Source organism: Vanellus vanellus, assembly GCF_965231255.1.
Source record: "Vanellus vanellus genome assembly, chromosome: 2".
Classification (NCBI taxonomy): Eukaryota; Metazoa; Chordata; class Aves; order Charadriiformes; family Charadriidae; genus Vanellus; species Vanellus vanellus.
The window spans coordinates 147,463,553-147,487,964 of NC_138906.1; the positions used below are offsets into that span (position 1 = coordinate 147,463,553).

Consider the following 24,412-nt stretch of genomic DNA (forward strand, 5'->3'; position numbering starts at 1 on the left):
GTGCCCCCACCACTGGTCAATCTATAGGACAAACATGTGCAGCGGGGACGAATGCCGGGTCCGCAGCACCAGTGATTCTGCGCTTTCAGTCCGCTTGGACAGGGCCGTACTGCTTGCCAGTGTCAACAGAGCCTCTGTTCCCCTTGCACACAGGACAGAGGGATGGCGGCAGCGCACACCACGGTGGGTGGCAGCAGAGGGGACCCCAGCCCCCGTCGCGCTGCCTTTCCGCTGTGCGGGAGAGCCTGCACATTGGCAGCAGCTGCATTGTTGGGAATTGCTGGTACTGCTGCCAGTTGGTTGGATAGGTATAGGTTAGTGTTTGCTTTTTGCTTTGATTTGTAACTTTTAAGCAACTGGAAAAATGGCTGGATTTCCATTTATAAGCTAGAGTAGTCAGAAACACTTAGAAATTGTTTTGCTAGTAAACTAATAATTGATACTAAACTGTTTGAAACTTCTTCCTTTGGATGGAAAGACAGTGGATCAGGTTATTTTTTTTTCCTTCTACCTTCTCTACAAGTGGGAATTTAAATGTTATTATTATTCATGCATTTTAGTGATTTTTTTTTTTTTCCATTAGACAGTTAAAAATGTTTTTGTCTTGCCCTTATTTCCATATTGCTATGGCAGTGTTATGATGATCCAGAGTATTTGCTTGAACTAGAAAATTAGGACGTACTGTTGTTTTGGACCGACATATTTGTCCTTTTAGTTCTACTCCAGCACTGCTTAAATACTTTGCTGAATTAGGACCTTTGTGAAAATGCTTCCTGTGTACCTCCTACATTTGTGAGGACAACCCGCAAGTGACTCCTTGCATTAAGCTTCCTGTGGTGACCAAACGTAGTTTGAAGAGAAGATTTTTTTCTGCAAGGTTAACATTATTTTTCATTTAACAGAATGTGAGAAGCTGCAGGCATTGTTTTTATTGGATTATTGTTCAAGCCCGTTATTGGAGGAGGCAGCTGGAAGAGGCTCTGTGAGAATTGTGTTCAGCTAACAGTTCACTAGTTAATGGAGCTTTAACTTTTCATGATTAGAGAACTGCTCTAAAGGTGGAAAGTTCTCCTGTGAAGGAGGATCTTTTCTAAAATCTGACTTCCAACACAAGAGCGAACTCTGTTTTTCTCTAATTTTTTCTTTTTCTAAAGGGTGGTTACTTGATTGCAGATGCAACTAAATGTAGGTACTTTGTTCTATCTGATTAATTTTGAAAAAAAAAAAAAAGGCTTGTAAAAAGCTTAATTGCACATTGTCTTTAAACAAATGAACCTACTGTCCTTTCTGGTTGTATTCGTTCTCTGCTCTGTGCTGAAAGTAGCAGTTGGACTTTCCATTCTCTGTGTCCATCTTTTGCAACAAGTTTTATTCTGTTTTTTTTTTTATTTTATTTTATTTTATTTTTTCATTTATCTTTCTGTGACTCTTCTAAGTTTAAATGTCTGTGGAGGTAGCTGATGTCCTACAAATCATACTGAATTTCCTCCTGGTATTTGGTACTCTCACTGTGGGGTACTTAGTCTTGTACTTCATGATGGTTCTTTGCAGAGAAAGTAAAGGTGTAGTCTGTGCTGCAAGCGACTTACAGTCCAGATAGTTTTACACTTGATTTCCAAATCTGATGAACTTGAAAAAAGAAAATTGCATTTTTAAATATGTGTGACCTTTTCCTGGAATTTTATTATTAGCTTTTTATGCCTTGCTTGTACAATGCATGAAATACGTAATAAATGGGACAAAGAGAAAAGGAGAAAGTGATATGAATTTTGTTGGTGTTTCTCTCCCTGTCTTTTCAGCAGCACTTTTCAGTATACGCTAGAAGCTACCAAATCTCTGCGTCAAAAGCAAGGGGAGGGGCCCATGACCTACTTGAACAAAGGACAGTTCTACGCCATTACCCTGAGTGAGACGGGAGACAACAAATGTTTCCGGCATCCCATCAGCAAAGTCAGGGTATAGTCCAATTTCTTTCCTAGGTGGGAATGGAGCTCTGCAGATAAATGTAGTTGTGGTTGGTTGGTTTTTAATTGCTTTTTTTTTTTTTTTCTTGTGGGACAGGACAGAGTGAGCTTACTCTTAGACCAAATGTAAAGGTGGGAGGGTAATATTGATGGTGGTATCAAGTATTTTGGGGTCTAGTTTTTCAAAACTGCGTTATGAGTTTATATACATATGTGCTTCAGTTTGTGGTTTGGCAGAATGGTAATTGCACAGATATTGCACTTGACATTGATGAACCCATCATTGCCATGATTAAAGAAAAAAATCAGAGAACTGCTACATCTACTGTGTAAGTCCATCTTCACTCACTTGTGCACTTCAGCAGCTGCTTTCCAGTGCATTTCAGATAAAATGTGGAGATTTGAAGCCACCCTTTGTGACATAAATTTTAAATCATTTACATCATGTAAATGTGAGCTTTCACTTGATATTCACCCAGAAGTATGACAAAATGGATGATTTTCATCTTAGATTCCATGGGTAGAACTGTAGCTTGGGTATTCAGCAACATCTACCTGGTGAAAGGCCTCCTGATTTCCCTGGTAATGTTTTTGAGTAAGCAAATCCTAACCCAGTAACCTTGGAATGAACAATGAGCCTCAGAGTCGCTGCCCTGCAAATTTCACCCTGAAGCTGGAAGGGCTGCATATGCATGAGGCTGCAGAAGTGTTTCCATCCAAATAAATGAACTACTGTAAAAATGTTCTGACTTTAGTCGAAGGAACCAATGAAAGTCAACGTGAGCAGTGAAGCAGACAACAACCTATGTGTTTCTATCATACGGGAATTTTAGAGACACTCTTCCTAAAGAGAGGCAATGATTTGTAAACCTGAACAGCAGTTAATTTTTAGCCTGGTTTCCTAAGGACATGAGGCTGATGATGGTGTTTTGTTGTTGGCTGAAGCTGATGTAAGGCTTCCCTGCTGCTGCAGTGTCTCTCCCTGCCAGCCACCTGTTCCTTCCACCTTTGTGGTGCCAGCTCTAGCACGTGTACAGCTGAAACAGGAGTCAGGAGCTCACTGGTCTGGCTGAAAACCAGTCCTTATAAATCTCATTCACTGCACAGCCATGAGTTTTGAAGCTGTGGCAGCAGAAGGGTGGAAACGGTAAAGGAGAGATGAGACCATTTCTTTTGGAGGATGTACAGTTTACGGAAGATTGTGAAACCACACGCAACTTTCATGATCATGTTCTGTTTGCCAGGCCCCCAGCCAAGTGGTTGTTGAATTTATTGCCAAATCCATCCAAACCTGACAGAGGGGCTAGAGGTTTTGAAGGTATTAAACCTCTACAAGTTCCATGTCAGTGGTTCATAGAGGAAAAAGGTTAATGCTGTCCTTGGTGGAAGAGCTACAGTCTGCACTGCCAGTTCTGGTTAGTGCATCAGCTGGCCAGCCAGCACATACCTGATGGCCAGCCAGTGTGCATATGCATAACTCGGGACTCATCCACGGCTTACACTGCCTTGTGCCCACGCAGTAGCTAGATGTAGAAGACGCAGTGATGATGTTCGGCTTTTATAGGTGGAATGGAGAAGGTCACAGAGCACATGGGGGTTTACGGTGGTGACTGTGTGGAAGGACGTAGATCATGAATCAATCGTGATCCAGCTCCTCAGCTTATACCGGCTTGATGGTGTTTTTTATGAGCTTGGTGACTCAGGGTTAACGGAAGAACGGGAACAAAAGAGGATATTTAAAAGTGAATTTTTTGTTCTCTGTGATTTCTTTCCACTTCAGTTTGCCTAGTATGAGCATTCTTTCATTGTTTTGTTTTTTGTTTTACTTGCCTACAGCAGGGCTTTTTTAAAAAGCCTTTATTATTCATGTGAAGTTTTGCATAAAGTTTCAATCTGTTTCCTTTGAATCACACAGTTTAACAAAGGGAATTCAGAACTTGAACTGAAAAGCTCAGGAAAACTCAGTAAATAGTCACACTTAAGTGTGATTAAATACATGTATGCAAAAGTACTGCTACCGAGAAGAGTATTTGGACTATGTATAGTAAAACTAAAAATGCCCTGCCTTTATCCAGTGAGCCCGAGCTCCATAACAATGTATCCCTTTACAGTGCAATGTCATCTTCCAGAGTAACGAGGAATCTGAACTCCAGCACTTGGACTGGATTTGAATCAGAATTGGAATTGGGGATCCTCTGACCTTGAAATGACGGCTTTTTACTTAAGGGAACTTATACTTCTTAGATTGAAGAGTATGATTAAATTTTATTTGGACTATCAAGAACATAATCCTAGGCCCTGCATTATTTTAAAATTACATTTCTTCTGCTCTGAATCTTTAAATGCATTGCAGTATTGGACTGGAATAAAACCCAGCAACCTTCTACAACCCAAGTAGTGGGGAAGGGCGGTGACTAGATCAGCTTTAGAGGCATATGGGAAATGTTTTGTGTTTCTGACTATTAATTATATTAACTAATGTAACTTGTGCTGTTGGTTTTCTTAGAGCGTGGTCATGGTTGTTTTCAGTGAGGATAAAAACAGAGATGAACAGCTGAAATACTGGAAATACTGGCACTCTCGGCAGCACACAGCTAAACAGAGGGTCCTCGACATTGGTGAGTGTGAGAAGATCTCCAGGTGTTTCAGGGAAGCTTGTAGAATGTGGAAAGCTCTGGTACCTTGTGCAGGGGTTGGGGTGGGGTATATTGGCAGTGGCTGCAAGGCTTGTACCACAGGTTTTAGCAATGGCTCATCCCTGCTAGGACTGTGCTACGCAGTCTGTGAAGCAGGACGAAGACCATGCAGAAGGAATGGTCCTCAGTAGTCACAAAGAAGAGTTGCCCCTTGCATGTGTATTCAGTGGTGTTCCATGTTCTGCTGCTGGGAAGTCAAGGTCTGCACCTCCTCAGGAATGGCAGAGTGTTTGTTTCCTTTAGTTTTTCAAAGACTGATCCACTCTTTGATCCGGTAACAGTAGCAGCCCACACAACAGTTATGTTAGCTACTGTGATGTGTAGTGCTGGCTGAGAGTGAAGATGCCATCATTGTGGTGACTGCAAAGGAGCGCACAGGCCTCCTACACCCCCAGTCTTTGAGTCTTGTTGGTGTCAGAGAGAAGTGAGGGAGAAGTGAGCTCTGGTGTGCTATCCTGAGAGACCTGTTTACCGTTCATCCCACCTAAGGTATTTACAAGCCCATTTCAGCCGCAACTGCCCTATCCGCGTGCTTGGGAGATTTTAGCAGAGGAAGAACACGTACCTGCTGCCAAGGAGCCTGAAGTTGAAATCTGTGGGAGTGTCTAGACATCAAGCGCGTCTCCCCTCCCACGTGCAGTTTACACACGCAGCCATCTGCAGCAGATTCCAGTCAAAGGAGTCGGCAAGACCAAAGCAGACAAAGTCTATCTTGTTTTGACCGCCTGAGGGAACCAAACCATTGAATGGCAGGAATGAGAGGGGGCAGAGAGGAGGGGGAAAAATAAGCAGGGTTACCTGGAGAGAGCACTACAAGGCTTCAGGGGTGATCGAACACCTCTGGTGCTGGGGACAGTCCCTAAGTGGTTTTACTCATGAAGTGCCTTTCGACTTTGAAATGCTGCAGCCTTCACTGAGGCTTTATTTAAAGTCGAGTGTGTTTAATCAAAGCAGCTCTTCCTGAATCTCCTCTCTGCCTCTTGTCTTACCATCATAGTTCTGGCTGAACTGTTTCCCTGACTTTTTTTTTTTTTTTTTTTTTTTCTCTGTCCTTTGGGGTAGTTAAGGCAGTAAAATCTCCCCCGCCGACCAAATCAATCCTATCATGACACCTTAAAAGAGCAAGTATGCCACGTCACAGCTATTTCTGAAAGCTGCCTGTTTTTTTTTTTTTTTTTTTTTTGTGCTAGTCCCTACAAGCTTGCACTGCTAATACTCATACCTTTGAAGGTATGTGCTGAGGAGCTCGTTCCACTGCAGTGCCAACACCTTCCAACTCCACCGCACTCGTGGTGTACCGGCACATTTCAGTCCCCTTACCTGAACGAGTCAGCTTATGATGCATACTCTGTAAAACAGCGCTCTGCAAAACAAGTGCTGTACGTGAGCCGTGTGTTTATCTGTGTTAAAGTGAATGCCTTTTATGTTTCCATTAGTTTGAGATGAAATAGGTCTGTGCTGACTTTTGAGGCACTCTGGCGCGTATTCTTTATTTGGACTGCAAACATGAGCAAAGCCTGGTGTAGTAAGACTTACTGATATAGCACTCCATGTCAGACCTAAGAACTGTAAGAGCACAGTTCATCTCAACATTTTCAGAAGAAAGACCTAGACCTTACTCAGTAATGTTTTCTTGAGAACAATTGAAAATGCAGCCTTAGCTCTTACCGAGTACAGTGTTTTTGAAGTAAATTTCATTTATTTGGGACTTATATTGTGAATATTTGGCTTATTAGGGCAGAATGGCTCCCAACTACATTTCCCATACAAGAATCAAACTGCATTTAGCAAAATCTTCCAGTTTTCTCATTAGATGATCTAACTGGGCAACTGCATCCAAATTTGAAGTTTGCCCTGCGTTGCGCAGGAGTAGGGTAGGGATTAAACCAGATAACCTCCGGGGTCCCTTCCAAGAGAAATTATTGTGTGGCTCTATGAAGATTTCCCTTTACATTAAAAATTCAGATCCTTGAAGGGCTCCTGCAAAGGACTAGTGAATTAGTGTCCAGGCCCTGTGTAGTTAACAGGGAGAATTAGGTATCTATGAGGGAGATTAGCAAATGCCAGGATACGCCCTGGAGAACCATTTAAACAGGCAGTGAGAGAAGCTTGTTCAGGACAGGGGTGTGTCTTAGGTTTGTCCCATCTTCAGGGGGCGGTCTGGCAATCTGCTGGTAGCCCCACTTGTCTATTATTTTGGATTTCACTCCAACTATCAATAGTATATAAAGTGTTAATCATGTATTAGGCTCCTTTAAAACTCTGTGAATAGCCATAAATCACCTGTTCCATAGCGGTTGATAATCATTAATATTATTTTAACTTAATGTTTGTAGCATTTGTTTGACATCCGTGAATCCTTTTTAATTGTTTATGAATATACTTTTCATCTAGAGCATGACTTAGTCCTTAGCAGGCAGGGGATCAAATGAATTTGGGATGTCCTAGTTCTGGGGTTCAGCTATTCAGCCCTCAGATAGGGATGACAACTGCGCTTGTGCTGCTTTCACTGGTGGCACAGGTCGGTCTGTCTGTCTGTCTGCCTTCTGGCCTGCAGTTCTATTCTGGAGGTCAGAGGAATAGATTGACTTGTTCTCTCATTCCGGTTGTGCAGGGGTCACTGCTTTCATTTGTTTTGTGTGCTGGCTGGTGCACCTGCTGGGAGGAAGGATGGTTCAATGGATTAGATGCACGGGGTCTGAAGATGCACTGAAATTAGTAGGATAAGCATGTACTTACACGTAAGCAGGTCCTTAGGGCTTGAGGAATCAACCTGAGGACTTGACACTTATTAAGCAAGAAGGAAAGGTGTTTTTCAGAATTTAGGCTCTATGCTGTGTACGGATTTTCCTGAAAGAGGAGGGACGCACTTCCACTGTTTTTAGTGGGACTGAGGAAAAAAAAAAAAAATCTGACTTTTCCACAGTGCTGTGCTGTGACGTTGGGTTTTTCTTTTAAAATAATGTCAAATAAAGAATACAATACTAGATTGCAGCAAATGTTGATTATTTAGAATCAGTACCATAATTTGACATACTGGAATGGGTTCAAACGTGGACATAAAAGATGAGTGTAGAAGCTTTAGTTTGGTGTTATTTGTGCTCCAGAGTCTTGCCCATATTTTTTTGCAGGATAGTTTGTATTATTTATGTGCACCATACAAAAACTACTACAATGGTATGGAATGCATGCAAATGATTAGTGTTTAATGTTGAAATTTCCCATTGTTTAATGTGCAGTTTACCCAACAAAAGAGGAAATAATTCCTGTAGAGCCCTTTTCTTGCATATCGAAGAACCTCAATTTTCTATTTCTGGTAACTCACAGCAGCAGAAGAGGACAAATTGTAGTCACGCTAGCAACTTTCGAATATCCTTGGATGTAAATGCTTTCTTAATCTATTGAGGATCCTTCTTTAATTATCTGTAAATTGAGGGGAATAGGATGCACTTCTGCTTTTAAACAGCATGTCACATAGACACTCCGTGAGATTTGTGTATGGCAATTAAGAAAGTGGAGGCATGTGCTGGGGGAAGGGAAGGGTTGGTGGGATGTGAGGTTCTGACAGCCTTTTAGGAGAAGAAAACATGTGTCTTTACAAGACATCTTGTTCATGTCTTTCCAAAGTGCACCTACACAGCACGCCCATATGCAGCAGTCAGTTGCACGAGGCACTTTCTGGTGAATCATAAATTTAAGGGGTGGGTGGATGTGTGCACATGCATATTAAAGTACTTATGTGTCTTCTAATTCCTCATTTGCATTCCCATACTGAATTTAGATAGTGAAGCCAATGACTTCATTTAGAAAGGAGATCTGAGTTCATGGTGGGAATGAAAAGCCTGCCTGCCCTCTCAGACACCATGTTCACTTGTTGCATCACCAAATAGCTTGTGCTGTTCTTACAGTCAGAACAGTGAATTTTTACTGTATCCAAAATTACTCATGTATTCTGGGCACGCAGTTTCCCTTGCCCAGTGAAGTGCCAGCATCCCTGCAGTTCAGGTGAGAGAAAAGGTATTTAAAAGACCTGTAGACGCGGTGCTTAGGGACATGGTTTAGTGGTGGACTTGGCAGCGCTAGGTTAACGGTTGGACTTAATGATCTTAAAGGTCTTTTCCAACCTAAACGGTTCTATGATTCTATTCTGAGTAATTCTCCTTGCAGCAATGGTTTTGTTTTAAATGATTTTAAAACAGTTATTACCTAGAAATTATTTTTCGGAGACCAACAATTTATTTTTAGAAGGACAAAGGAAATGAATATTGAAACCATTTGGGTGTTTCGTTTTTAGAATACAAAAACATCCTCTTTCTATAACTGATTACAAAGCTAAGAATCAATGTGCTTCTGAAGTGCAGATTTGGGCAAAAGTTAGATCAAGATTGCTGTATGACATAATCTCAGCCCTCTGGCACTCAGTCCAATTACAGCTGTTACGGCCCTGGAGGGATTCTAAGGAAATGTCTATGTCCCGGAGAGAGTTGATGCATTTGCGTGAAGAATCTGGAAGTTCCTTTAATCAAGCAGATATTACCTCCTTATAAACCTGGGCTTTCTCTTACTCTGTCATCAAAAAAAAAGTGTGTTAAACTGGCTGGCAAAGGGAGAGAAAAAGTGATCTTGTTCCTCTTTTTGATTATAAAGAAGACCTGGAAGTTGTCTGTTTTCTGTGGTTTTCTACCCTTACTGTTTTTGGTGGGGGTGGGTCATCTTTAACATTTGGACTGCTTCCCTTTTGCTTTGCGTTCCTTCTGAAATGCTGCTTTATTGATAATATTAACAGCCCTTTGAAAATAGGTGAGAAGAGGGTGCAGATTCTGTAGTCAGACAATTTAAAAATACTTTATGTTTGTTTGCTATTTTAGTATCATCACACTTTGGAGAAAAGATCTTTGTGGGTTTGTGGTGGTGTGTTTTTTTTTTTTTTTTGGTTTTTTTTTTTTTTTAATGGCTATACAGCATCCAGTGCATTAATTCCCGGGAAAGTTGAAATGGCTGGGCAAGGAATGTGCACTACCGATTATTTCTTCCGGTGATTGCTGTTAGCTTTTTAGAAAGCTTCTTTGGGATTTACCATAATGTCATTTATTTATGTCAATGTTTAAACAGTCTCTTTAAATGTTTCAGTAGCTTTTGTTTAATTTTCCAGTTTTGGCCGTTCCTTGGCTAAGCTAAGGAATGCACCCACTCATTCCCACTACAGTCACGTTAATTCCTTTTTGAGACCAAGCAGTATTTTGCAGGAACGTTAGCTAGTGATGTACTATGTGTAAGACTCAAGCTGCAGTATATTACCTCTTTGCAATTAAGCTTATTAATAATTCAACATAAACAACACAAGAGGTAGTTTTGATGCATCAGACAACCCAACTGAAAAAACAAAGATGTGCTATGAAATGTAAAATTATAAAATTGTTTAAACTTTTTTTCATGAGTCGTTTGTTTGTTTGTTATTTCTTGCAGCTGATTACAAGGAGAGTTTTAATACCATTGGGAATATTGAAGAAATTGCGTTCAATGCTGTGTCCTTTACTTGGGATGTCAATGAGGAGGCAAAGGTGAGGAAAAGCCATGCAGATGGTATCCCTTTATAAGTACCATCCATCCTTAGTCACTGTTCCACTTATCTCCTTTTTAACAAATAATAAGAAGGGTAGGTGGAGGTGAGAGAGCTCAGTCTCCGCAAAGCCAGGCAAACCGTCGTCTTTCACTAACCCCAAGGATTCTGGCCATCTATAAAAGGCAAGACAGTATGTAATGGCTGTTGCGGTGATACAGTGTTTGCACCTGTATCACTGACAAATAGAGATGTAGTTCTGAGGAAAACCTGCAGGGCTCTCGCAGTGTAGTTTCTACTTGTGGCCTCTCAGTGATTTTCCATTTAAAATGTGGCCAGCCTGAGAAACAGTAAAAGTTTTTTCCTGCTTGCAAAGTCAGTGTAGGACGCAGGGTGAATGTTTTCTTTCTCTAAATTATCAACTTCCTTTCTACAGTATTAACATCTCCAATAGTCAATATTCTGTATGCTGGACTATGTCTTCCCTTGTGTTTGTGCCGTTATTTTATATAGTGTTACACAGGCTGTCCTTGCAATTGGGAAGGAATGTATTTTTGAGGACTGTTTTTGAGGACTGGTGCATTCTTTCTTTCCTTTTTTTTTTTTTTTTTTAAAATGGTCAAGTACCCTCAGACATGAGGGTTTGCGTTCAGAGATGTGACTGCTACAGTGGGCCTATAAACCAGGACAGCTGAGCACCTTGACAAGTTTCTTACAGATAAAGTTATTCAAAGGGTGGCATAGTGTTTCAGCTGCATGGACTAGTGTAGGAGACATGAAAAGCTGCTGGTAATTTTAAGAAGTTAGCCCCTGGAAAGCAAACAACAAGGGAAATAGGCTGAGTAAAATGAGTGAGGGTAATACAGGACTCTCAGGGATGTAGAAATAATAAACAGCAAACACTGTTAAGCTTAGCAAACTCCTCGATACTGTTTTTGTGTTGAATACAAAATGCCCACTGCTCAAGTAATGCTAAGGATCTTGCAAATACAGAGACGTCTTCATGCACAATTCCCCACTGCTTTTCTAACAGAGCATTAGAGAGACTGCATAGAGCGAGTCCTGTGAGAGATTGCATCAAGCACAGAGTGGTGGCGTTAACATTCACTGTCCTGACTTGCTTATTGAAGGTGCTGAGGTTTGTAGGAACAGGGATTTTTAGAGCACTTAAAGAACTTTAAGACAATAGTTCTGAAAACCACCTAGCTCTTTCGAAAGCTGGCCTTGGTAAACAGAGTTGTACTTGGCCCAGTTGCTAATGGTGCTGTATTTACTCATGTAATGATTACATTCTCACTGCCCCAGATATTCCCCTATTATGCGATTCCATTTCAAAATACAGCGGTATGTTGTCCTCTGCAGTCATAATAGATGACCGTTGTGCGCGTGTGATCATTATGCAAGCAAATACAGCAAATGCAGGTTTGGGATCTCCAATATGATGGACTTTCACAAAGACCTTTACAGAAGCCCGGCCAGAGCTAGTGCAGGGCAGTCTCATCCCACCAGCAACTACCATCCCTGTCGCCAGGGCTGGCAGTTCTGTAACGCACTTGCATTTGCAGCTGCAAGCCCGGTATGGCAAGATGCCATGTTGATCTGGGAGCAGGAAAGTCACATCCACTAATGTCAGGTGTTATCCTCAGCCGTTTTGTTCTAATCTCACACCGTTCGCATTGCTCCTGCCTTGGGTGCCAGCACGTTAAGAACACAACTCTCGCAATGGTCACTGGAAAAATATCATAGTAAGATTTTAAAATAATGACTCTCTTATTGATGCTGGATTAAAAAAGTGTCGGGAGTGAAATTCAAGAAAGCCACTTGTATTTCTGCAGGAAGTAGTCATTAAAATGCAAATTGGCTTATGCATATTGATTTTGGGGGTAGTTATCAAATATCTGATCTTTTAGGAGCTTGAACTGCAAATGTATTGATAAAAGTAAGAGAATTCATAACATGCTTTGGTATTGGGCTATCAGGCATAGATCAGTTTGTACCTGAAAGCTTACCATTGTGCACTAAAGTATTTCCCTCCCCACACATGTGTACATGTGCCCACATGCTTGCTCTTGTTGGAGACTAATTCAATAACGAGTTGTGCTGGGTCTGGGGATTCCCATAGGATGCCCCTGCGGTGTTTGAAAGCTGTGGACTCTGAGGCACGTCACTGAAGGCTGTTTTTTCTCCAGCAATTACCTCATCCAAGAGAGATGAAGAATTTCGTGGCCTAATTACAGACTCTCCTTTCTTAAGCTTTTTGAGCGATGATCTTTAAACTGGCTCCATTGTTTCTGCTCAGTGTTGTTTTCCCTTTTCACCACAATTTCAAGATTAAAACTAACCTCACAGGCACAAAGACCTTTCTCTTCTGAGTCAGACAAAAGCGGCATAGAGCAGTTCTTTCCAGGGCCTCTGAGATGTGATGAAGCGCTCTACTGGCCCGGGAAGAAATAAAGAAAACGGTCTGGTTGTTGGAAGTGCACAGGGGAGCGGTCTGGAAAAATCAAACAGAAGAAGCAGAAATCATCTAACCAAATATCCCCGTCTCTCCTGGGAGACTAAATCCCGCATCTAGGAAGATTTATCTGGAGCATTGGATTTCTCGCTTTCCTACTCCACCTGGAGAGCAGCTGATTTAAAGCCAGATTTCTCCTCCCACATGCAAGCAGAGCAGTACCCTCCTCCTGGAAGCCCTTCAAGGATGAGGGTATAACTGCGTGGGTGTGACAGCCAGAATCTGCCTGTTACCAGTGAGTCTGCTGAGGGTTTGTGAGACAGCATCTCACTTGGATCTTACGTGGAAGAAACAGGCATTCAGAGAGAACAGGCAGAGGGCTCCCTTTATCTCCTCTGTAACATGCAGGGAATCGGAGCGTGGACTCCAGCTCCTCGTGCTCAGTCCCTCGTCTTCCGACTGCTGCTTGGTAGAACAAGTGGAATGGAAGAGGGAATCTTGTGCAGCACATGTTGAGCTGTGGAATAATCTTGCCATTTCTTTCCGTGGACTAAGGGAACAGCATCGAAGCCAGAATACAGCGTTTCCACTGCTGTGTCTGGTCAACAACAGCAGTCCTTTTGCCTTCTGGCAGAGCGTATTTGGGCCTGGCACATCCTTACCTTTTTCTAGAGGTCACCGTGGGGCTTATGGTTCAGAGCAGGATACAGGGAAATAAGGGGAAGGGTTTACAGCCATGTCGAACTCTTCCTTACGCTCCCTTGAGACAAAAATAGTGTGCAATAAGAAAGCAGAAATAGGAAGTGGAGAATACTTTTTGTACAGTCCATCTTCCTTTCACTCCTGTATTTACTTCTACATATAAATATGCAACTTTTATGGGCAAGGTGATTTGTTGGCTCCCTTTGGTTGAACCTCAATGTTATGTTTGGTATTTTTAAAGGAGTTCTTTAAAAAAAGGTATGGAAACAAACAACAATTAACAAGAACTGGCTGACTTTTTAACCATCTTTTAAAAATCTTTTTATGATATGCTAGCAGATAGGTAGTTGCTTTGCTGTTGCCCTACAGAAGATTTTGCTGCAGCATCTGGCTGGTTGACAAAGTTCTAGTGGAGGCTTTTGAACATAGAGCTCAGCTTTCTTTTTGATAGAAATACATCTGCCTGCTTGGAGCCTGATTGCTGACAGAAATTAGTTTGCAAGAAAAATAATCAAGAACCAGAACTTTCCTGGTCAAAGGAGAATATCCTTGTCATAAACCCTACCAACTCTTTGAGAGATGCCTTCTCTCGGATTAATACTTTGCTAATTTAAAATGGTTAGGATGATGTTATTCTGAAACAATACATTAATTGTATATTTTTATGGAAAGCACTTTTTAACCTTAGATTCAAAGATGTGACTTCAGTGAACAGTTGCTAAAGAAAAACATCATCTTAAAGCAGACAAAAAATACTTTTCAGTGGTATGAAGAGATTACAGATTTCTGCAAAGCGCTGCAACTTGGACATGCGGTAAACAGACACGTTGGCAGATATATTATTCAGGCAGGTGCTGGCACATGCTTTTTGGTGTGTACAGTAGTTGTGTGCTGTGCCGTTGTTGTGTATACTTGCATGCAATCATTGTCCTGCTATATTTAACTGAAACGTAGATCTTTAATCCAAAGTATGCTGAAGCCTCTGGGAACCTTTCCAGTTATTTAATCAGTTTTGGCATAGCCCATACAGTAATAGGCTGTGTTTTCAATGAGTGAGTGATTTGCAGGATTGGGTTCTTAGACATTGTGGGCCGAAGTGAGCTTTGATTCCAGTGGGCACAACTGTAAAATCAAGCTGATAGAACAGCACAGTCTATCAGTGATTTGTATTGTGACAATCCATATTTCTTTAACATTGCTAGCAATTCTTAGGACAAGCTTTGACTAGTATAAGAATTATTTTGTTTTTAATTATTGATTTCCTTCCTAACTTGGATCAAGTTTCGTTTCATTAAGGAGGAAATTAGTATTTTCTTTACTGTAAAAATGTAAAAGTTGGAGGAAGATATTTATTTGGGGGAATGAGTACCAGAAATTATGTAGAATTAGACTTGGCAACTGGTTTAATAAACCGTGTCTGTGTGTGTATGCGTGCATATATATTTTTTAATATATATACGTCATGCATGCACACACACTTGTATATATTAAAGAAGACTTAACCTGTGGTAGCAAATAATGCTGAAATTTCAGTGTGTACAAACGGTTCAGTAAGTGTGCTTCTGGGATTCAAGGCAAATGGCATTTTTATGTAGTTGCCGGGGTGTGGTGTGGGTTAAGGAAGCTTCAAAAGAGTAGTGTAAACATTTGCTGGAGACATTTGTATTGAAATAAAACAAAGGTCTTACCTTTGTATGGGATTTATAAGGTAACGGCTGGCAGGAGAAACTATAAAACCACGCTTTCTGTGTATGCGAGGAATGATGGGATTGATGCTATTCGTTTAAGAGATAAGTTGTTTAACTCTTTGATGTTACAGTCTGGAGGGATGAACCCCTTTTTGTAAGTCTTTTTGTAAAGACTCATCACCCGGGCGTAGATTCTATGTATTACCAGTATTCAGTAGAGAAATTGCTTTAAGTTTCTGATTTTGTGCTATAACACACTCTTCACTCCCTTCTGCCCGTGGCTCTTTCCGAGATGATGGGAGCCAGGAATGTAAATAGTAATAAAAGACTTACATTAGAGGTTTCGTAACTGTAGACCTTTAAAGTGTATAAGCTGAGAGACCGCAGCAGGAGTCATGTTGGCTGGATTAAATGATAAAAGGGGAAATGTATTTCTGGGCCTTGCTTTCTCTAAAGGTAGGTTACTGTGTTTGTGTCTTGTACATCATTAATTATGCTGCAGTGTTTAACAAACAGTCAGTAATTCACATAATAACAGCTACACTGTGGAGGAGTGCCTTCCCCGAAAGAGAGAGTGCTTTTTCTAGGCATGCTCTGTAACAAACAGAAGAGTTGTCATTATCTTAGGCCACTTTTGAAACTTTCTCAGACACCAAATATTTCTCCAAATTAGTTTTTCATTGCCAATGGCATGCCTGAGCTGGAGACTAGATGGGTGGAACTTTATCACTAATTGCTCAAATCTAAGATACGCTGACATTAAAAAAAAGACATCACTATAACGACAACCCAAACTTGTTCCTGATAGCAAAACATTGCTAAAACCTAGTTTGCACAGGAAAAAAAAAGTTTGTAAATGAATTCCGGTACAGCCATAGTCACATCCATTAAAGTAGTTCTAAGTCAAGTGTAGACAGGGCCCCGGGGGGGAAAAAAGCAGTGATTTCTACTCCTGCTACTGTCATTTCTACTTAACTCTAAATTTTCTAACCATGTATCTTTACTATGCAAGAGACCAGAGCAAGGAGGCTCTTAAACCAGAGTGTCTTCCAAGAGAGGTAGAATGGGACTTAATCTTTCTGTGGTTGCCCGTGGGGTTGTTTTGTTCCTTGTGTCATTGAGAGTGGAAGTACCTGCATTATGGGCAGGAGCTGCAAAGGAGGGAGAGATGAGGGTTGTAAAGGGCAAAGCAGGCTGTGCTTGGACAGGCAGGTGAAATCAGAGCAGGCGGCATTCCTCGGCCACTACCTAACTGCCTTAAGGAGGTGAAGGTTTCTGGGCAAGGCAGGGGCAGAGAGAAGGGGACTGTCCAGAGGGTTCCTCGGGCCCCGTTCACTGCAGCAGCTTGCTGCACCACAGTGTTGAAACTGCAAATCTTCAGTCATGCAAAGAAAAAAAAACACCTACAATCAGCTCAAGTGACAGCACTTACGCCCTCTTCCCCCTCCCTCTGCACCCCCCCATGTTTTCTAAATCCAAAGTCAGTGTTATGCTTTGCAGAAAAGCTAATAGAAGATTGTGTGGAGACAGAAAATTTTCCCCAAAATAAATGATGGGTGTTAATTCGAATCCATCTGTCTATCTGCGAGGTGCAAATGATATGACAGAAAGTATAGTACACTTCATGCGTACGAAGGTACAGTCATTGCTCCTCAGAGAGATCCTGATGTATTGCAGTGTCAGGACAAGGATATTGAATCTCACAGCATCAATCTATTATTCATGCTGAATAATCTGTTATTGCTGTATGGGGACTCGTAAGACGATAAAGTCTGTCTTCCCCAGCCGCTCCTACTCTGCTTAGTGTTTCTGGAGGCAGCAGAAGAGATGACACACAGTGTATGTAGCTGATTAAGGTGGGACAAGGTCTTTTTTCACTTCTCAGCTGAGTGTGCAGCAAAGGTGGTAGATGCACAAACTGCTGGGTAGATGCAAAGCCTGCACATCCCCTCCCACATTTTAATGTACTGTTTGGAAAATCCGTGTGCGGAAGTATGGGCTGAAATATCGCAAGAGCAGATTCTGTTTTATGCCAGACCTCATTCTGCTGCTCCGTGTTCACATACACTTTAAAGCATTGCCCTGACACTGTAAAGGAGTCTGAAGGCAAATGAAAATTCAGGCCGTCATATTTCAAAGGCATATGCACCCGTATCCACACTTACCTTTGGAGCTGGAGGAGACCAAGTTGTAATTTGAAACAGAAATAACACTATCAGCTTCAAAATCAGAGTTTCACCTAGGGCCCTTCCCCGCCTCCCTCCTCTCCCTGCAGTGTTAAAGTTCAACTATTTCATTTGTAAATGCAGCTCTGTGATACAATCAGAAGCAGAAATGCGGAGGTGCCATTAGCTCAGTCAGGCAAACAAGCTGCTCTGGCTCTCGTAAAAAAACCTGACTGTAATGTTAACTTCTGCCATTAGGGTAAAGAATCCCCCCACCAGTCCTGCCAGAGCCCTTTTCTGTTCTCAGTTGCCTTTCTCTTAGGGATGACCAGTTCTGGTCACTCAAAACTGTTTTTTTCCTTGCTTGTGGATCAGGGAGGGGTTCCTTCATGCCCTCCCTTCCTGCATCCTCCCAGGCGCCAGGGGTCTGTTGGCCTCTCCTCTGCCCGGCAAGGTGTGCATCGGGTCTGTTTGAGAGACCCCGCAGACCTCTTCTGTCCCGACAACGCAATACATACTGGTGGTTTTCTCTGTCCTTTTCCTTAGTTTTGGGGTTTTGCTGTTGTTTTTTAAACCGAGGAAAAGTGAAAAGTAGAATCAGGTCAATAAATAATTGGCCCAAATTACTATGTAATGTACGTATTCATCACTGGGAAGAAAAATTGGATTTTTAACACAGTTTAATCTCTCAAGGTTCATGCACGCTATCCTGACTGAAAGCCATCGGTGATGTTTCAGTTCACAGTGCATGCTTTGCATCCAGGTAGTCCTTGGGAGACTTGGTGGTGGGAGACCCTTCTGCCAGGTGCTGTACAAATGCATGGCAGAGGAGAAACACCTTGCCCCGCAGTACCGATGGAGGTTAGAGGGCAGGAGGTGGCTGGTGGCTATCAACAGACATAAGTGGGCGTAGAAGGAAAGCACGAGACAGGTTTCTGACGCAAAGGCAGGCAGGGCTTCCCAGGAACCAAGGGGAGTGTCAAGTTGCACAAATGCTATATGGCAAAAGGGACTTTTGAGAAGAGGTAGGGAGTATTTTTATAAATGTTTGAGAAACTCCTTTCCAGTTTGAAAGACAGGATGAGATGCATTTTTGAAATTGAAGAAAGATAGTGCACTACCTTTAAAGTGAAGATCAGGAGTATCAGTTGATGGGATGGAGGAAGGGAGAGTGTGAAGAGAATTGAGGGGGGTGGGGAAGGTGGGACTTCTCTTTGGTCACACTGAAGTTAAACTGTGAGCTGTCAGAAGAACAAGCCAGACCAAAATATGGCTGGAAAGGACGATGCAAGGTGATCTTCTTATGTCTACGTTAACAAATAGTGCAAACATACAGAGCAGGTTTGTAGGGTAAAACAAGTCAGGGCTAAAGACCTGACATCCGCGTGAGATGCTTTTTAGGAGGTTTTATCTCAGGTTATCTTTAGTCAGTTCCCACAGACTGAGCAGCCATTAACAGCTGGAGCATGTGAGGTGTGCTCCTAGGACACATCTTCTGGTCTGGCTCTTCTGAAAAGAATCCAGCTCATGCACTCTGAGCTCTCTGGTGTGAACCAAAACACAGTAAGTTGGGGGAATCAAATGATTCAGCTCAAATGTGAGCTCCTGATCCAAACTGAAGCATCGATACATGCCACAAAAGTTTGTCCTCCTTTTCATCATGGGAGCATCTTTGCTGGACTTAGGACAGAAGTGGAGAATAAATGTGTGAATTGCCAGAGTGTGGATCACAGCTGAATTAAAATATTTTTTGGAGGGGGGGGTTATCCGCTTTTATTTTCCAATTTGTTGTCATGTGTTTCCAGAAATTTAGTAGTTGTTTGGACTAGATTTTAAAAGTAATCTCTCTGCCACACAGATTTTCATCACAGTGAATTGCTTGAGCACAGACTTCTCCTCACAAAAAGGAGTAAAAGGGCTTCCTTTGATGATTCAGATTGATACGTACAGCTACAACAACCGCAGCAATAAACCCATCCACCGAGCCTACTGCCAGATCAAGGTCTTTTGTGACAAGGTAAGTGGAATGCACATTTACTGTGGATAGAGGAGGAAACTTGTTAGACCTAATTAAATGTTTGGTTTTTTTTTCTTTCCCTAAAGAATTGTGTTTCATGGTAGAATTTGGACCAGCTATATCATAAATCTAACAGATTATCATGTCATTATTTTACTGCTTTGCAGCCTTTTTGGCCCTGATTTCTCAGCTTGTGAGCAATAGTTGGACTGTTTAAGGACAGCATGTTATAGGTCATGATACAGGGATAACAAAAAAGTCAGAAAGCACAAAGGTAAAGGTCTGTAGTTGGAAGGTCAGTGCTGACCATAGGCTCACGCAAGTGCCATTCTGATGATGTTATCTCTTCTGGCTCTAACAAGCCAGGACAGGTAATGTGTAAACTTTGTGGAGAGGTCTCTGATAGACAAATGCACCTTTCAGAAGGCCTGCTAAGATCTCTTTTAGAATCATAGAATGGTTTAGGTTGGAAAGGACCTTGAAGATCATCAAGTTCCAAACCCCTGCCATAGGCAGGGACACCTCCCACTAGACCAGGTTGCCCAAGGCCACATCCAGCCTGGCCTTGAACACCTCCAGGGATGGGACCTCAACAACCTCTCTGGGCAACCTGTGCCAGTGCCCTACCACCCTCAAAGTGAAAAATTTCTTCCTGATGTTTATGATACAGCAGAAAACTCTGAGTCCCAGTGATGCAGCTAATGTTTTGTTTTTTTTTTTTCTTTCACTTGATTACATACCATTATTTTAGAAGCTTTAACGAGACTTTTATGTTGCTAGGATTTTCTTATTAAAAGTAAATTGCAAAAATATACTAGCCATTCCCATTTTGTAGTTCAGTAACTATTTCTTTCCCTTTCTTTGCTCACTACCTCTTTTGCAAAATTTGGTTCTTTTACAATAGGTTTACTCACTCCTTTGTGGGAATTGGTAAGATTTTTCCGCACCAAAACATACATCATGCCTTAATGAGACTGACAGCGTCATGGTCAGCTGTATATATATATCACAGAATAGAAACAGTTGCTCAGAAATACTGTCTCAGTGATGATTCTTAGATGTGAGCGTGACCACATTTCAATTGTGTTTAACAGCTGCCAGCTGATGACTTTAACCAAGCTGGGAAAGATCTTCCAGGGGGAGCTGATGCCTGGGCTCTAGTCAAGGTTCAGGGATTTAGGAGCCTACATCTATTTAAGTCACTCAGAACTTTATCCAAATTAGTCTTGCCGTCTTACAGATGGGAATAGAAAGGCAAAAGGCCATGCCTCAGGCAATACGTAGCATTAACTTTTTAATGGAAAGGGTAAGAGTTCAACTGTTCCAGGTCTGTGTGCTGCTACTCCTTCCCCTTTTTCAGTTCATTCCCCTCTTGCTGTCTTGACAACAGGATCTTAAGGGCTAATCAGTCAGTTATGTTAGTGGAGCAAAAACTTTGAAAGTAATGAATGTAAATGTATGCACTGAGGTCTTCTTGCAGTCAAAATGTTATGCTTTTAATTGTAACTTTGAATGTCAAATATTTAGAGATTTGAAGCTGCAGCTGGATGTTAAAAGCTCAGTAAATATCAAAGTATTAAGTCATTTTTATCTACCTGTTTTTGCAAAGCAATTAGAAAAATCTGAATTATTTTAAAAAAGGAAGGAAATTCAGAGCACAAACTCATCAAGGGTGACCTGTAGACACAACTGGTGGAGATTTTTGAATAATACGTGTTCATTGCATCTGTGGCTTAATTGGTACTTCAAATATCCAGACTAAAAAGAAGGAAATGGATGTTGAGTCTTTTAATCAAAACTGTCTCAAAGTAGAAGAAAAGATCACAGGGGTAGTTAAAGCGTTATCCACATCAAAACTATATTGAAAGTGGGAACTGGAGGGCTCAAGGGTATCGGTAATGGGATATGTATCTGTATAATATAAATGTATACACGCGTATGTGCACACAGAGCTTTTTAACTTAATGCAGGGCTGAAAATGAGTTGAATGAATGAAAATGAGTTAAAATTATGAAGGTCAATTCACAAGACAGTTTGTGCTAATTAGCACTTGCAAAGAGACTGGGGCCTACTTCTCCCCTCACGCTGCTGTATCTTTACAGACATCCGTTTATCAGGATGCTTTTGTAAGTCAATAAATGGTTGGAGAATTTCCAATTGCTGGTGGCACTGGGAGGATTCGTCATGCTCAGAGGAAGGTAGCTGGTAGGGCTGGGTACCCTCATCTTTCCAAGATGGCAAAATAAACCCTGGCACCGGTTGAGGTGGTGATAAATGGAGGGTCCCTGGCTCGCTGGGTTTCTCTGCCGACTCTGCGACTCGCCCTCTAGTGACAAAGTCAGGGTTTGCTGTCTGTTGGGGAGAGGCCGTGAAGCCAAGACAATTATTGCCCACTTCTTTGTCATGATCAGTTAAAAAAGTATTACAGGGTCATTTAAAAAAAAAAAAAAAAGAGCAAACATGGAGTAATTTTTACACGTTTTAAAAGTACGAATTGCACTGTTATGCACCAATCTGGCAACCCCAAAGAGAAGCTGATGAGAAAAGTGCCTGATTTATTACAATTACCTGGATCAGAGGAAGTGCATGGTAAATTCCTCCCGCCTAAGTACTGAAATGTATCTTAGTTTGAAACGTGGAAGGAAAAATGTTTCTGTGCCTGATGGTGTTCTTACAAATGGTTTTTCTGCAGTGATGGTGCCTCTTTAGGATGAGTAGATGTGTTTGTATAGTAACTTAGATAAATCACAGGTAGAGGTGTCCAATTTTTAAGAAAAATATTTACTGATAAATTAAAGTCCTCCAGCTGAAACACAGCATTTTTGTTGTGGAAAGAGTATCCCTGGAGAAATAAAACTGTGTTTAGCTAAATGGTACATATTATATATATCTTAGTATTTACTCAGGCAGTTGCTTAAATTTAGCATTCGTTTACCTATGAACTAGAGAGCAGCACCAACTCAGATCCAATGTGTGCTTTGTGACATAAATGTATGGAGATACAGGCTGCAAAGGTTGTGATCATGTGCTTGCTCCCTATTCATTCTCCAATCTTTTGCTCCCTATTCATTCTTTTTGTCTTTTGTCCCTGTTTATTTTCCAGTGGACAATCTTCAAAGTAACTGTTACAGTACACATCCTGTTTTTTCAGTGCTAATTCTCTCTGCTCTTGCAGTCTTTTTATCACGTGCAGATCACTGATGCTGCATTATGATAAGAGAATATAATTTTTATTCCTTAAGTAGGTTGTCAGGGAAACTTGCTACCAGGCCTATTTATATTTATATATTGCAAGATGTTTTAGCCACTGTGTATGAAGGAACTGGGGATTCAGAGATATTTTGATTTTCTATATGTGATTAGCCTTGCTGAAAAGAAGCAGAAGCATTTGACTTGGCATATAGGATAACATTGTTCTAAAATCAAATAAATTAATCTTGTTTTCTTTACTTTGAAAAACTACATGCTCTTAGGAATACAGGCAGTTCCTGCTCTCTTGTCTTCAGTATGGGCTGTTATAGGGAAAATGGATTATCATAGGGTATTGAGCAACTCTAGTTGCCTATTAATCTTCAGCTTTAGAGAGAAGGCGGCTGAAGTCTATGGACCTGTCCTACCAGATGTGGAACACTTTGGCTATGAACTAGAAACAGGTGTACACATGAGCTTCATAAAGGTGATGGCAGTGGTCCTTATGATGGTAAGGGCTTTGCAAGGCTGGAGCTAGAATGCAAGACATAAGCTTGAATGAGCTGAAGACTTGGAAAAAAAATATTTTGAATCAGCTGAAATTCATAGGCTGTGTTTTGCTAATGCTTAGTAGCAGAAGTACTCGTTGCATTTATTCAAAGTCCAGACATCAATGACAAAATTAAAAACTCATTCAATTATTTGACTGGTCAGAGCCTAATTTATGGTCGTCTATGAAAGGGTTATTTCTTCTTCTTTCCTGAAGACATATGCAAACTGATTTATTAGATTAGATACATGTCAGGTGGCTCAGCTGTGAAAATTGTCCGGCAGAACTGCTCTGGTACGCAAAAGTCTTATTGCAGACCATTGTCTCAGAGTCTACAACAATGATGTACATCACGTGGGCTTGGCGGGCCCCTGCACTGTGCCATGTGGGACGCTCCTAGCTCAGAAGGGCTGGTAGGTAGTTTTGTGGGTGTTGCAGTTACCACATTTGTAAAGTGGCTGTGGCACAAATGAGCACCGGTGGGTGGGAATGGCTGCCCTGCTCAGAGATTGCCCACATGCCATAGGACTGGGGGGCATCTTGCCTTGAATGAATGAAGACAAAGCTGTGAAGCTTTACCATGACATAGTTACAGAGAATATCAAAGAAAAATCAGCAAAACAGATATTCTTTATTGTGTATAAAAGGCTGAGTCCTCCTCAGTTTCTGCATTCCTGGGAGGAAACTCGTGCTTGCCGCCATGTATGAAATGACTTGTTGGTCCTGTTACCTGTGAGCAGCAGAGCGGCAGCACCGAGGGGCAGGTAGGGCTGTGGCTGCCTGGCAGAGCCGCTTTGTGCAACCCCGGCCTCTCAGGGATGTGTATTCTGCAGGACAGTGGCTGTGGGGCATATTTTTGCTCCTTTCTGCCAAAGAACAGTGGCCTTTAAAGATAGAAATGTACTCCTAGAAACAATTTTGGTAAGGGCACAACTCTGAATCCCTTGTCTTCTGTGGTTGAAGTCAGTGACAGCTGGATTGGGACCTGCGTCTGGAGGCAATGTTTCTGTCAGACACCTTCATGTTTTTTAAAGAGCTGTTTCTTCCTCCACCTCTTTCAACCTCTGGAAATCTATTGATAGATCACAACCAGGAGTACATCTTTCCTTGCATTCTTTTCAAGCTTGTTTCGTTGGCTTATGCATGAATTTTGCCATTTTGAGTGGATATTTTTGGCTTTTCTTACCTCCCTCCCCCTCACCCCTTTCTTTTAAAAAGACTTCTAATTTTAATTTTGAAAAAATCTTTAATTTTGCATGCTGACTGTCTGGGAGCATATGTATCTTTAATAGCCTTCACAACATGACTATTTGTATTTATAAAGTAAATTAGGAGAACTTCAAAGGAGGTGTTGCTGCTTTCTATGTCAATAACAAGTTTTATTTTCTAAACTTGTTGGGAGTGTATTTACATAACAGAAACCTGC

At 41.5% G+C, this 24,412-nt stretch overlaps 1 protein-coding gene across 1 annotated transcript in view; it reads left to right on the forward strand.

Annotated features, from left to right (window-relative positions):
* Positions 1 to 24,412, forward strand: part of GRHL2 (grainyhead like transcription factor 2) — a gene marked incomplete at both ends in the record, with an annotated part of 62,919 nt that overhangs the window by 21,771 nt on the left and 16,736 nt on the right. The window contains 4 exons of the mRNA XM_082499248.1: positions 1,800 to 1,956; positions 4,471 to 4,582; positions 10,127 to 10,221; positions 19,089 to 19,247. Coding sequence (XP_082355374.1) covers positions 1,800 to 1,956; positions 4,471 to 4,582; positions 10,127 to 10,221; positions 19,089 to 19,247 — 523 coding nt within the window. The remainder of the gene's footprint in view (positions 1 to 1,799; positions 1,957 to 4,470; positions 4,583 to 10,126; positions 10,222 to 19,088; positions 19,248 to 24,412) is intronic.